Below are 12,192 nucleotides of genomic sequence, written 5' to 3'. Positions count from 1 at the left end.
TGCCGGGAAGACAGCGACGATTTCGATTGAGACTCGACGAAACGAGAGGACCAGACCGACACCCGGCCTGCGACAACAACGCTCACGCCTCGAAACAAGAGAACGAGGGTTTCAAGACGCCACCGGGGTCGCTTCAGCTTGCGCCAATTGCCAGACCACAGTGTTCATACATCGGCCCGAGACTCCTAGCCACCTCCGCATCTACACTCACCTACACCCACACCCACACTCCCAGACACAATGGCTTCCGCCGCCTCCTCGCGCTCTTTGCGCCCTCTGCTGCGCTACGCGACAGTCTCCAGATCCAGCCTGCTGCTGCCGCAGCGGGCCCTGCTGTCCAGCTCCGCAGCCGTCCGCAGCGCCGACGCCGAGGGCAGCGGGCCCGTCAAGAAGCGGGCCCTGACCGAGCCGATCGACCACTACGTCGTCAACAAGCGTGTGTCAGCCGAGGAGACGGTGCAGCGGTGGCCGGACGAGCTGCGTGCAGGCTTCGTCGAGGGTGAGGGTGCGCTGGGCCCCGAGGACCTAAAGGAGCTGACGGGTGCGTTGGATCGTCTTGGAGAGCACATTGTCGAGAACCCTGTGCGTAGTCAGGAGCCCAAGCCGACACCGCGCTCCTACTGGTTCGATCCTGATGACCCCGAGACCCTGACGCATACTATCGAGGGTGACAAGTTTGAGGAGAACGATATCTCGCCCCTGGCTCACGCAAAGCTGCAGGAGCTCCGCGAGGAGCGAGAGTACATGCGTGTAATGGCATGGGAGATGCCGCTTCTGGCGAGTGAGTGAAATCCTGCTCGACGGGCCCCCGCGCGCGCATTTGCGAGGCACTACTTGGCATCCCAATGCTAACATATGATCGCCTGCTACTAGAATTCGCCAAAAAGTTCACGCCGCCCTCGGCGACCCAGGTCCTCCGCTTCCGCTACACAAACTACATGGGCGAGGAGCACCCGGCACAGAGCAAGGTGGTTGTGGAGTTCTCTACGGCCGACCTAGGCCTGACGCCCGTGCAGCAGCGCAAGCTGGCCAAGCTGGCCGGCCCGCGCTACAACCCGCAAACTCACCTGATCAAGATGAGCTGCGAGAGCTACCCGCACCAGGCGCAGAACAAGCGCTTCTTGTCCGACCAGGTCGACCGCCTGATTGCCGAGGCCAAGGACCCCAAGGACACCTTTGAGGACGTCCCGCTCGACACCCGCCACCACAAGTACGTGTCCAACCCCAAGTGGCCCAAGGAGTGGACCCTCACCAAGCGCCGCCGCGCGCAGCTGGCCGCCGAGCGCGAAAAGACTGCGCAGATTGATGCGGCGCGCGAGGCCGACGGCAGCGTCGTTGACGGCACTGCAACCATTGAGGAGTTCCTGCTGGACACCACCGGCATTGCTCCCTCCCAGGTTGGCGTCGACGTACAGGTCCAGATGCCTGAGCTGGCTGCCCTGAGCCCCGGACTGGCGGCTACGAATGTCGGCGCGCAGGCGCCGGCGGCACAGAAAAAGCCCGTCCCGGTTCGGGTGCGGTGAAAAGGGGAGAGAGGGGCGCATGTGGCGCTGGGAGACAACAGAGGTGCAGGGAGGTTGTGAGATGGATGTTCTTACAGATCCGTGTATAACAGAATCACATGTATTTATTTGACCATGGCCAACTATCAAACGTGCGTGACCTTCACATACTTCATTATATGTACAACTAGCATCTCCCCATTTGCCTCACGATTATCGCCGCAAGAGTGCCGGCATGTTCCGGTTAACGACATCCCACCACGTTTCCGGCCGCGCCCTGGTATTCACCGCCACATACACCGCGGCCGCTGCAACCAGCAGCCTGGCCAGCACGCCAGTCGCCGACGCGGCGCCACCCAGGCCCAGAACCAGCTTGGCCCAGTACGTCAGGCCACGCAGCTCGCGGGCGTCGCGGTCAAAGTCGGGCGCCGGCTGGATGTAGGCGGCCTTTGCCAGGTTTGGCGTCAGGTAGGGCATGTAGCGCACGCGGAACAGCCGTTCGGTCCACGACGGGTTGGCCAGCACCGAGCGGCGGTGCGTGAATTCGTAAAAGCCGGCGGACCCGTGCGACGCGCCGGTGCCGCTTTGGCCGACGCCGCCAAAGGGCAGAGCCTCAATCGTGCCGTGCATGAAGCCGTCGTTGATTGTTACACCGCCAGAGGTCACGTGGGCGAGAACTGCAGGCGATTGTGGTTAGAAAGATAGTCGTGTGAAAGGGGGGCTAGGGGGAACGTGGAACTCACTTTTCTCAGTCTCAGCTTGGTCGCCAAACGGATACATGCCCAGCGGCGTCGAGCACACGCGGTTCGCAATTGCAATAGCCTCGTCGGTTGAGTCAACGGACATGATGGACCACACTGGGCCAAAGGTTTCGTTTTGGATCAGTACGTCCTGCTCATTCTCGACGAGCACCACCGTCGGTTCAATGAATAGTTCAGACTCGTCTGTATTGCCGCCCAGCACCACAGTGCCACCCGTCTGGTCCAAGTAGCCCTTGATGCGTGCAAAATGGCGCGCGTTAATGATGCGGCTTAGGTCGGGGCTCGCCTTGGCACCCTGAGGGAACATGACGTCATACTCCTTCTTCAGCGCCGCGATAAACTCGGGCACCAATTGGCGATCAACCAGTGCGTAGTTCTGCGACACGCACACTTGCCCGCAGTTCAAAGATTTGGCCCAGAGCAACCGGCGCGCGGCCGAGGCCACATTGGCCGACGGGGTGATGAAGGCCGGGTTGAGCCCGCCCAGCTCCAGGGCTACGGGGGTTAGCGTCTCGGCTGCCTTTTTGCAGATGATTTTGGCCACAGCGCTGCCGCCCGTGTAGAAGATCTTGTCCCACTTCTGGTCCAGCAGCACTGTCGTCTCGGGCACCTCGCCGTTGACCACGGTGTACAAGGACGAGTCCAGCCGCGACGCAAACATGTGCGTCAACACGGCTGATGTTGCCGGCGACGCCTCAGATGGCTTGAGCACAAAAGCACAGCCGGCAGCAATTGCACCCACCGCTGGAGCAATGGCTAGCTGCAGAGGGAAATTGTAGGGGCTGATAATCAGGGCCACGCCGAGGGGCTCCTTGCGGATGCGCACGCGCGTCGGCAGCGTCGTGAGCGAAAGATTGGGAACCTTTTCATCAGCAGCGTACGAGCGAATGCCCTTGAGCATATCCAGGATCAGGCCCTTGGTGATGTTCAGCTCGCATAGCGTCGCCTCGTAGCTAGACATGCGCAGGTCTTTGTGCAGGGCTTTCAGCAGCAGGTCCGAGTAGTCGTCGACCGCCCAGTACAGCTTGCGCAGCTGTGTGATGCGGAACTCGAGATCACGCGTCTTTAGCGTGTTGTATTCCTTGCGCACGCCGGCCACAATGGAGGCGATATCTGCCGTGGCACTCGGCGCGAACTCGGGGAGCTCGGCAGGTACCGAGGGCATAGTAGAGGTTTTAGGGGCCATGAGAGCCGATAGAGTGTGTTGAGGAAGAGACAAATTTGGAATATGATTGGGCGAGTTTGTCAGTTTTGCAGAAGACAAAAAGGACACACTGGGTCTGACGACTCGGGAGGGAGAGGGGGACGTTCAACTCTTTATAGTTACGTGCCCTCTTGCTCAAAGACGGAAAGACAGTAGGACTGGAATGGTACGCGGCAAAGGAAGCTACCTGTTCTGGCCACCCACACCTGCCCCGTTTCTTCAGGCGGTTACCTCTCTGTCTCGGGTGCAAAGTGGGCCTCATCTGACCTAGCCGATGCCATTGGGCAACTTCCTTGTAGTCAAGTCACCGGAAAGTTTGGTTGATGCGATGGCGTGGCATGTAACTGGTTGCGCAGTTACTGGTTACTGGTCATCGGGCGATTGCTTTTTATTTGTAAAACGGCAACTGCACCCTTAGAGTGGTGGTTCCTGTAAACCGTCTCAGATAACCAGGTTTTGGCGCGTTACATCACAGGTCTCGTTTTGGCAGTTGCCATTCTGCACAACCACAGTTTTCGCCAAGAGCACTTTCTTTGTTCTTGCCCCGTACCATTGCGTTATTACTCCAGATGCCAGGTGCGTGTATGCATGTCATCACACCAAGTAAAATCGCGGATTGTGACCATGTGCCAAAGTAACTTCCGAGTACTTAGCATCACTTGTGTGCTGTGAATATATTGAGCCTCGGCTCGGGAGCTAGTACGGTTAGTGAAACTTGGCAGAAGCTGGGCGTGGTGCATGTTTGCTTTGATGTCCAAGCTCGTTGCAATTTGTGTGTAGCCTACACAAACATAGGAGAACTTGTGTCTAATCTGGAGTGAGAGCAACATTTAGATCTTCTCCAAGTTAGCCGTCGGCTATCGGCTATACTGTTGAACTTTCCTAGACTAGGGTATAGACCCTAGGACCATTGGATCACGACCTTGATGAAAACCATGATTTGAGTTCTAATAGTTACTATCAATGCATTAATAAACTTGTATGCCTTTGCTACCCAACCCCAATAGTACTTTCCCTTCCTAGTTCCCCATGATTGCTACTCCAAATCGCTGCCCCCGCTCACCACCGAGATAGAGGTCGTCGTCCTCCGTCTCCCGACCCATCTCGACGGCAATATCATAGCCACGCATGACGGAGTCTTCGTCGACCTTTAGACCGTTCTCGACCAGCGCGAGGACGACAGCGCGGATACGAGTAATTTCGCGCATAGTAGCAGTATCAATGTAGTCGTTCTGGCTCGAGTACACGGCTTGGCTGGTCTCCTCGTTGCGGTTGAAGCCCGTCTCATCTGTTGCTGTGGGATCGGCTGCGGCGTCGCTGTGCTTGTTGATCCAGATGTATCCATTGACGCCAAGGGTGACATGGACCCGGCCACCGCCATTCTCTGTGTTCATCGTCCACACCTGGCGCTTTGCGCGGACAACGCCGCCGCCGCCGCCGACGCCGGTGAGGGACAAGAAGACGCCGTTGCGTAGCTTGCCGTACTTGAGACTGCGCGTGTGTAGAGATGCGGCGCCGTCGCCGTGCAGCATCTGCACCTCGGCAACAAGGAGGTCGCCCTCAGCAAAAAAGGACCGGATCTGCAGCTCGTCGGTCTCGGTGCGCTTACGCAGAATGCCGCCGGGTAGATTGATGGCGCTGATCTGCAGAATGGCCAGTTGCGACGAGCCAACGTCGACGCGCCAGCGCTTGCCTTGTACTTCAACAATGCGACCGACAACAAGATCGCCAATCTCGGGCGTGTAGCGCGCATGCAACGGCTGTACTGATATCAGCTTGTTGGTGCGCTGGACCACACCGGCGACTGATGAGATGATTTCTGTTGAGCCAGGTAGAATGTATGTGCCATGACCTCTGCAATAGCGTGTTAGTAAGGTCTTAAAGTAAAGATGGCGAGCAGAAAAACAAACCTCATGTATTGTGTGTCCCCGGTCACAATGTACCCAGGAGTGACTATATGATCTTCGCCGCCCGCTACGGACTCTTCATCCTCGCTTTCGTGGTCATTCATAGAAACATCACCTTCAAGATCAACGCCACCATCCGAGTCGGAATCGCTATCTGATCTGGAAACCGTTGTTGGCTTGGGCTTGCTGCCCGCCGGCCGGGGCTTGATGATAGTGATGGCCATGAATTTGGATTTGGTGCTTGGATGTATCGGTTGGAACTAGGGTGATGAGGACTGGGTAAAATAGTGAGGCTAAAACAAGAAAAAAAAGAACACTAGTGCGAAAAAAAGGGAGGGTATCAGAATGCGAATGTAGATGAGTAAAAGAGCTGGGCTTGAAGGTTAATCCAGAGCCTGCTTCTGATGAGGTTGTGAAAGTCTGCAAGGGGCCCACTAGGCGGTTGTAAAATAGAGAATGTAGAGTTGACAATAGCAAATAGTATAGTTATAGTTATGTACGACCTCATAACTACACTCATTCATACTTGATATGTCATCATTTATGTTGTGACTCTACATGGTTCGCAGATACACGCAGTGTCCCGTTTCTGCGCAGCATCTGCATCATGTCTGATGTTGTCTCTCTCAAGAATCCTCACGCCATCAGGCGATAAAAGCCCAAGTACGCCAACCCAAGTGAGATGCTCGTGATACCAAAGCGCCGGCTACGCATGCCAAAGATTGAGCCGCTACGGAGGACCTCGGCTCTCCGCTTTTCAAGCTGATTCATGCCGCTGAAGTAGTTGAAGCCCGAGAGAGTCAAGAAGGCGCCGCTTCCTGGTTGCCCAAAGTCTGTTAGCACGGATAGGGGCACAAGAAACCTTTGGTTCCAGCGAATCGTAGCTGGCTTTTGGCGGAAAAGAAACTTACCAATGACTTTGCAAGGCGTGCAGTCCTCGTCGGCTTCGTTCTTGAGAACTTTGCTGAGTTTCTCGGGGCGCTCAAGCTCGTAGAGGGGAGGGACCTTGCCGCTCATGTTTACGGCTGTTTTGGAATTGTGGAATAGGCCTAGAGTTTTGTAAGAACCAAAAAATAGCGCCTAGGCAAGAAAACAAGAGCAAATGAAAAGTTCAGGGCAGCGCTTCTCGCGGGAGAAAAGACTGTGGTTATTTCTGGCTCGCCAGATTGTGATGGTAGCACAAGGCTGAAAGCTTGACTGAATTTTGGCAGGTTTCATTGGCTGTGATTTTGGAGCTACCCCACTACCCTACCCTACTGCAAGGCTGACCCGGGTCGAGTGACGTTGTGGGCTAGCTCCATCTTTACAGCTCAACAGGAAAGCTTGTGATCACGACATTTGGGACGCTCTTCTGCCACTGCGATTCTGCTGCTTGCTTCTCAGTTTCTCTGGAACATTATTTATAATCCCGACTGCCAGCTGGAAATCTGTCGCGCCATCCGATCCCATGAACGGCATCATCGAATCAGTGCATATTCTTGATGAGAGAAAGTATATATTGGCTTCCTTACCACTGCTTCTATTCTCTGAATTTCCCCGCTGACCTAAGCTCTCTGCCAGTAACCCTATTCTGTCACACGTCTATGGAGGCCGCCCTCCAACATGTGCCGCCCTTCTGCCGCCGTACCTCGCCCACCAAAATCCCCGGCCAAACTTGATATACCTCCCGAGCACAAACCCGCCGACGCTGCTGTTTAGCTTGCGCCATGACGATCTCTTGCTCTTTGCCACAGCGTCTGAAGAAATTGAGCCGCTGGTAGTCTTGGAGTTTCTGCACCGCGTAGTCGACGCCCTGGAGGAGTTCATTGGGGCGCCCGTACTGCCCATGAAGCTGGAGCAGAACTACGAGATCATAGCCCAGCTGCTCAACGAGATGTGTGATGCTGGAACGATAAACACCACAGAGCCAAATGCCTTGCGCGATCTGGTCGAGGTCGAGGGCTGGGTGGACAAGCTGCTGGGCAGCATATCAATCCCGACGTAAGTGCCCCATTGCTGCCAACCTCCTGCTGTGACCCGTTGATAAGCTAACAGGAACTCCGTGATCGCCACTGTAGAAACCCGTCCTTTGCTTCATCCTTCTCTAAGCCTACAACACCGAGCATCGCCAACGCAAGTATCCCCGCGCTGCCCTGGCGCCGGGCCAATGTCCGCCACACCTCCAATGAAATGTACTGCGATGTAGTCGAGTCGCTGTCGGTGACTCTGGCACCTTCGGGGAGGCCACTGGCTGCATTTTCCCAAGGAACTATTGCTTTCACGTCCAAAGTTTCAGGCGTGCCAGATGTTGTACTCCTCTTGTCGACTGCCTCGGGGAAACACCACATAGAAAAGACTATGGAGCTGCCAGTATTCCACCCCTGTGTCCGTCTACAACGCTGGAAAGAGCGGCCAGGTGAGCTGAGTTTTGTACCGCCTGATGGACGCTTTATTCTCGCGAGCTACGAGGTCGATTTGCTTCCGGCCGGCAACAGGAACTCCAGCCTTGCCCCAAACAGCCTCAAACTACCAGTCGATATCGAAATTAAATCAGGCCTAGGACCAATAGGTGCCGAGTTTGAGGTGCGCCTACAGGTCAACAAGACATTTATTCCCAGCACTAGCAATGGTTCTTCTGCGTTCTCCCGCGCGGGAGTTCGCAGCACTGGTGCCTCTCCAGCCCCCACCGCCATGGAAGATCTGTGCATACGTATTCCGTTCTCCGAGGAAGTCAAGAACCTTCCCGAGGTGCGGCCTAGCCGCGGCGACGCCGCCTTCAACACTACCGACAAGATACTGGAGTGGAAGATTCCAGCAAAGGAGCTTGGCAGCGCTAGCAGTTTTGGCCTGCGGTGTTCCGTACGCGGCCACGCCACAGATGACATCGAGGCCGGCGACGGCGACGCAGAGAATGACAGTAGCCTGTATGACCTGGATGCGGCGTACCAACACGGAACCGCTCCGCGCCCAGACGCCAATGTTTCTGGCGGTGAGTCTGCGTCCGAGGAGCGCAATATGGTCAAGGTCGCACAAAACAAGATCCTGATGCCCTCCTCAGTCATGGCTAGTTTCTCCGTCAAGGGCTGGCTGGCCAGTGGGCTCAAAGTCGAGAACATAAACCTGGACCCGCGGCGGTCCAAGGGTCTAGGCGAGAATGTGAGGCCGTACAAGGGCGTCAAGTATGTGACGGTTAGTCAAAATGGGGTAGAGTTGCGGTGTTGATGGGCAAGGATCATACAGCGTATAGGTAGTATAGATTTACCATAAGACGAGCTACAAATCCCATTATGAGCATCTCCAAGAAGACCTGAATTGACAGTGCTTCTTTTAGTTTAATATCTACCGACCATTGTCTGATACCTTGACTGTGTCCCACACTCTCATGACGGCAGATTGGGGTTCATAGTGGATAATCTCCAGGTGGGATAACACATACGACCATAGCTTGTAGAAAGCACGGGATCCCGTCCGCTCTCCCTTAGTTAACCTACAAAGCGCCGGACCAGTACTACGGTGGGTGACCACGTGGGAATCCCCGGTGTTGTATGTCCATATATTTTTGTCCGTGTAGTTGATGCTTTGTATGTAGCCCAGTCACGTTAAACAAAGTCAAGTCAAGTCAAGAATGCCGAATACCCCCCACAAGGAGACATGTAAATGGAGATAACCAAATCAAATCAAGCATGTCCAGGCAACTGCCCGATCCCTTTCCACGCCGAGGTTCATGACGCCGAGGTGATGGCCATTGCAAAAGCTCTCGAAGAAGTAGACTCGTGGGTGAAACCACAGTGCCGCAAGGTCTGGGTCTGCTCCGACAACCTCGCCGCGGTGTACCGCCTCACGACATGGGGCGCGAAGCCCGGAACCTCCGAAGAGCTTCTCCGGAGGGCCCAAACGACTTGCGCCGACTGGGTTGGCCAAAGCCCTGACGTCAACGAGCTCGCGGACCGACAAGCCAAGATGGGCGCCGAGAGGGCCTACACGCCCGTAGGGATGTCCCTTTCCTGGGCCCGCAGCCATTTCTGCGCCCGCGTCACCACCGAGTTTCGCACCTGGTGGTCGAATGAAGGTTGTGCCAACAGACCGCACCTGAGCCGACCTCTCGAGGCTCCTAAGAAGGCCTGGAAAAGCTTGCTTGACGACACTGAGCGCAAGCTCGCCCGCGCTGTCCTGACAGCACTTTCTGATCATGGAGATTACGCAGACTACCACCGCCGCTTCAATCACTTTAATGCTGTGCTAACCTGCCCCCTCTGCGACGCTGAGACCACCCCGGAGCACATTTGGGTCTGCCCCCGCAACCCTCAACGAATGTCTAAGGGCTTCTTCCAGAAGCTCATAGCCACCAAGAGTGGAGCCATCTGGCTGGCATCTAAAGCGGCCAAGAGTCCTCCGGTGCTTCTAGCACACCGCCGTGCGGTAACGGGAACGGACCCGCAGGAAGGGGACTCCCCAGTTCGCCCTCCGCCCGACCCTCCACCGCCTGGTCCGACCCTGCCCGGGGCAGCTTAGCCTCTGGGGCCCAATCTTTTTCGCGCAACTGCGCTGCCAACCCTCTGGCGAGAACACGCCGCCAACACCCTTTTCCTTTTTGCACAATAACTTTTATCACTACATCGGCGGTGAGGCTAGGACTCTGGATCTTGTTTGGGCCACGCGGACGAAGGACAGCCTCTGCGCTGGGCAGGTGGGAGACCTCCTGTCATTATACTTTGGATTGTGGGGTTTCTGTATGCATGATTTTAGATTTTGGTTTTTGCTTCTGTTATGTAATTTTTCTGGTACTAGAAATAGTCCCCTGTTGTATGTTGAGAATCACTCGCGAGTAGACAGGTAAATAAAGACTTTTATCATCATCAAATCAAGCATGTCCCTACAAGTCCTTACAGAAACCTTCTCTCAGAACCCGACTACATGCGAGAATAGAAGCCTTAGATGATAAACATGGCAAACATTGATTGTGTCTACATGTCCACACCCCCTCCCTTACTTAGAGAAGACTACTAAGTTCCGGTTATTCATCAGATACACACCCTGTCGTATGTCGAGAGTCCCTCGCGGGTAGACAGGTTAATAAAGACTTTCATCATCATCATCAGATACACACTCCGGACTTTTGCATTGGCCATCAGTCAATAATTGCGCATGTAGTACAATATGCAGATGAGACGTTTTCATCAGGTGAATAGTATCTTAGTTCTGAGCTATAAACAACGCTCAAGTAGACAAGTGTCAAGAGCTCAAGTGTTATCTCAACGTGGTGTGAGCTCTGTCGGGACAGGTTATCTGCGCTGCAAGAGAATCTGGAGTCTTGATGTAGCTCCAGAGGCTCTAGCATCAACGGTCGACGTACCTGTACATGAGGGTCAAGTTGGATAGAACCATGGTGGCGTGTCCAAATGTGTCGGCTTCCAGCCAGAGTATTAGGATCCATAGTGGAAATTAAACGCTCTTGCATAGCTCCTAAATATGGAACATGGGCTTCGGCATTTGTGATGAAATGCCATGGGCGTTGGATTCGGGATGTGGGCGGACCGGGGTCAACATCAAGCTTCTGTCGGGAATACATATGATTGGGGCTATTTCATGTCTACCAGGGAAAACATCTCCACAATCTGAACACTGCACGCCCCAATAATGTGCCATGACTATTTCTAAATAGTATAGTTAACTAGTTATATGCAACATCGGTGATAAGAATCGAAGCATGAGTTGGAGTCGGGTACTCATGCGACCAAGCCTCTAGTATGTACAACAATAATTTGTCTTTGCCCTGACAATGTGTATAACCAGGTGGCAATACTCGTTTTGCGACCATAATACTTGGAGAATTAGGGGTAACCAACCATGTTCAACCCAAGTTCGGCTCCTTCGTTTTCACGCCAACCGAACCAGCCGGAGCCAGGGTTCCAGAATCTTGACGTTATGAGACGAGACGCGCTTGCAACTTTTTATTCTAAGAGACTTTCTGGATTGTTATTAGCATCGACAATACATTCCATTTAATTGGCTGGTGTGCGCGACAAGATTGAAGGATTAGAACCCCCAAACAAGCGCCCGACTCTGAAAGCCCAAGTAGATCCTCAAACTCACTTTAATTAAATCACAAAGGGCTATCCATTGCCATAAAAGTCCCCTCAGATGACCGTAATATCTCCCTCCATAGTTGCAAGTATCGGTTGGGATTTGTCTTCAGAGGCGAGTTTCACCTACTCGGTGGTGGTCATTGCGGACACTACACAATTACACCTACGGTACATTAAGAAAGATTTTGGGAATCACAAGGACGGGAGAGCTAACAGTTACTTTACAGTGTGTCATGTCCACCATGGCCCTCATCCTCATATTCTCAGTTCACTGTCCCTCTGGGCTAACAGCTACATAACGCCAGCATTTAAGGCGCCTATCTGCCAGAGAGAGATGCCAGACAGTGAAGCTTCATCATGCAAGTCCTAGACAAAATTTGGGCCCAGTGTTAGAAAGGGTAGAGAAGAAAGTGGTGAACGGAACAAGGCGGAATGTGCAATTTTTCAATAGTAAGGCGATGTATTGGCTATTGTTAGCATGGCAGAGCTTCCGGTAACCATCTATTAACATTAGATAGGAGAAAAGACGTAATAAGCATATGGACTTCCATGATGAATGGTTGAGTCAGTATGAATGGCAATTGAGACGAGTAACTATTACTAGTGAAGAAAGGTGTTGAATCAATGCAACTTTCAGGGTTCTTATTGGTCCAAGGGCATTGTTTATCAGTATTTAATAGGAAGACTTACTATTTTCCTTTGACAAAAGTAGATTCCGGAAAGTCCTAAGTTCAAAGAAAACGCAGGATGGAG

At 53.9% G+C, this 12,192-nt stretch overlaps 6 protein-coding genes across 6 annotated transcripts; 3 read left to right on the top strand and 3 right to left on the bottom strand.

Annotated features, from left to right (window-relative positions):
- Window positions 1-240: 240 nt before the first annotated feature.
- BROUX77_003297 (uncharacterized protein) lies at window positions 241-1,523 on the top strand (the record flags this gene model as incomplete). The annotated part of the gene is made up of 2 exons (XM_073747932.1): window positions 241-781; window positions 874-1,523. 2 exons carry the CDS (start codon window positions 241-243, stop codon window positions 1,521-1,523), a joined length of 1,191 nt encoding a protein of 396 aa, XP_073605722.1.
- A 192-nt stretch (window positions 1,524-1,715) lies between these two features.
- On the bottom strand, window positions 1,716-3,449 carry BROUX77_003296 (uncharacterized protein; the record flags this gene model as incomplete). The annotated part of the gene is made up of 2 exons (XM_073747931.1): window positions 1,716-2,179; window positions 2,246-3,449. 2 exons carry the CDS (start codon window positions 3,447-3,449, stop codon window positions 1,716-1,718), a joined length of 1,668 nt encoding a protein of 555 aa, XP_073605721.1.
- A 1,037-nt stretch (window positions 3,450-4,486) lies between these two features.
- BROUX77_003295 (uncharacterized protein) lies at window positions 4,487-5,598 on the bottom strand (the record flags this gene model as incomplete). The annotated part of the gene is made up of 2 exons (XM_073747930.1): window positions 4,487-5,321; window positions 5,378-5,598. 2 exons carry the CDS (start codon window positions 5,596-5,598, stop codon window positions 4,487-4,489), a joined length of 1,056 nt encoding a protein of 351 aa, XP_073605720.1.
- A 412-nt stretch (window positions 5,599-6,010) lies between these two features.
- BROUX77_003294 (uncharacterized protein) lies at window positions 6,011-6,391 on the bottom strand (the record flags this gene model as incomplete). Its single annotated transcript, XM_073747929.1, has 2 exons — window positions 6,011-6,192; window positions 6,286-6,391. 2 exons carry the CDS (start codon window positions 6,389-6,391, stop codon window positions 6,011-6,013), a joined length of 288 nt encoding a protein of 95 aa, XP_073605719.1.
- A 430-nt stretch (window positions 6,392-6,821) lies between these two features.
- On the top strand, window positions 6,822-8,575 carry BROUX77_003293 (uncharacterized protein; the record flags this gene model as incomplete). Its single annotated transcript, XM_073747928.1, has 3 exons — window positions 6,822-6,865; window positions 6,935-7,354; window positions 7,432-8,575. 3 exons carry the CDS (start codon window positions 6,822-6,824, stop codon window positions 8,573-8,575), a joined length of 1,608 nt encoding a protein of 535 aa, XP_073605718.1.
- Window positions 8,576-9,010: 435 nt separating this feature from the next.
- On the top strand, window positions 9,011-9,865 carry BROUX77_003292 (uncharacterized protein; the record flags this gene model as incomplete). Its single annotated transcript, XM_073747927.1, has 1 exon — window positions 9,011-9,865. The coding sequence occupies one exon, from the start codon at window positions 9,011-9,013 to the stop codon at window positions 9,863-9,865; it is 855 nt and encodes a 284-aa protein (XP_073605717.1).
- Window positions 9,866-12,192: the final 2,327 nt, after the last annotated feature.

Source organism: Berkeleyomyces rouxiae, assembly GCF_048999995.1.
Source record: "Berkeleyomyces rouxiae strain 22BRR77 chromosome Unknown BrBRR77_ptg000003l, whole genome shotgun sequence".
Classification (NCBI taxonomy): Eukaryota; Fungi; Ascomycota; class Sordariomycetes; order Microascales; family Ceratocystidaceae; genus Berkeleyomyces; species Berkeleyomyces rouxiae.
The sequence above is the reverse complement of the archived record's forward strand: the minus strand, read 5'-3'. Positions and strand labels throughout refer to the sequence as shown.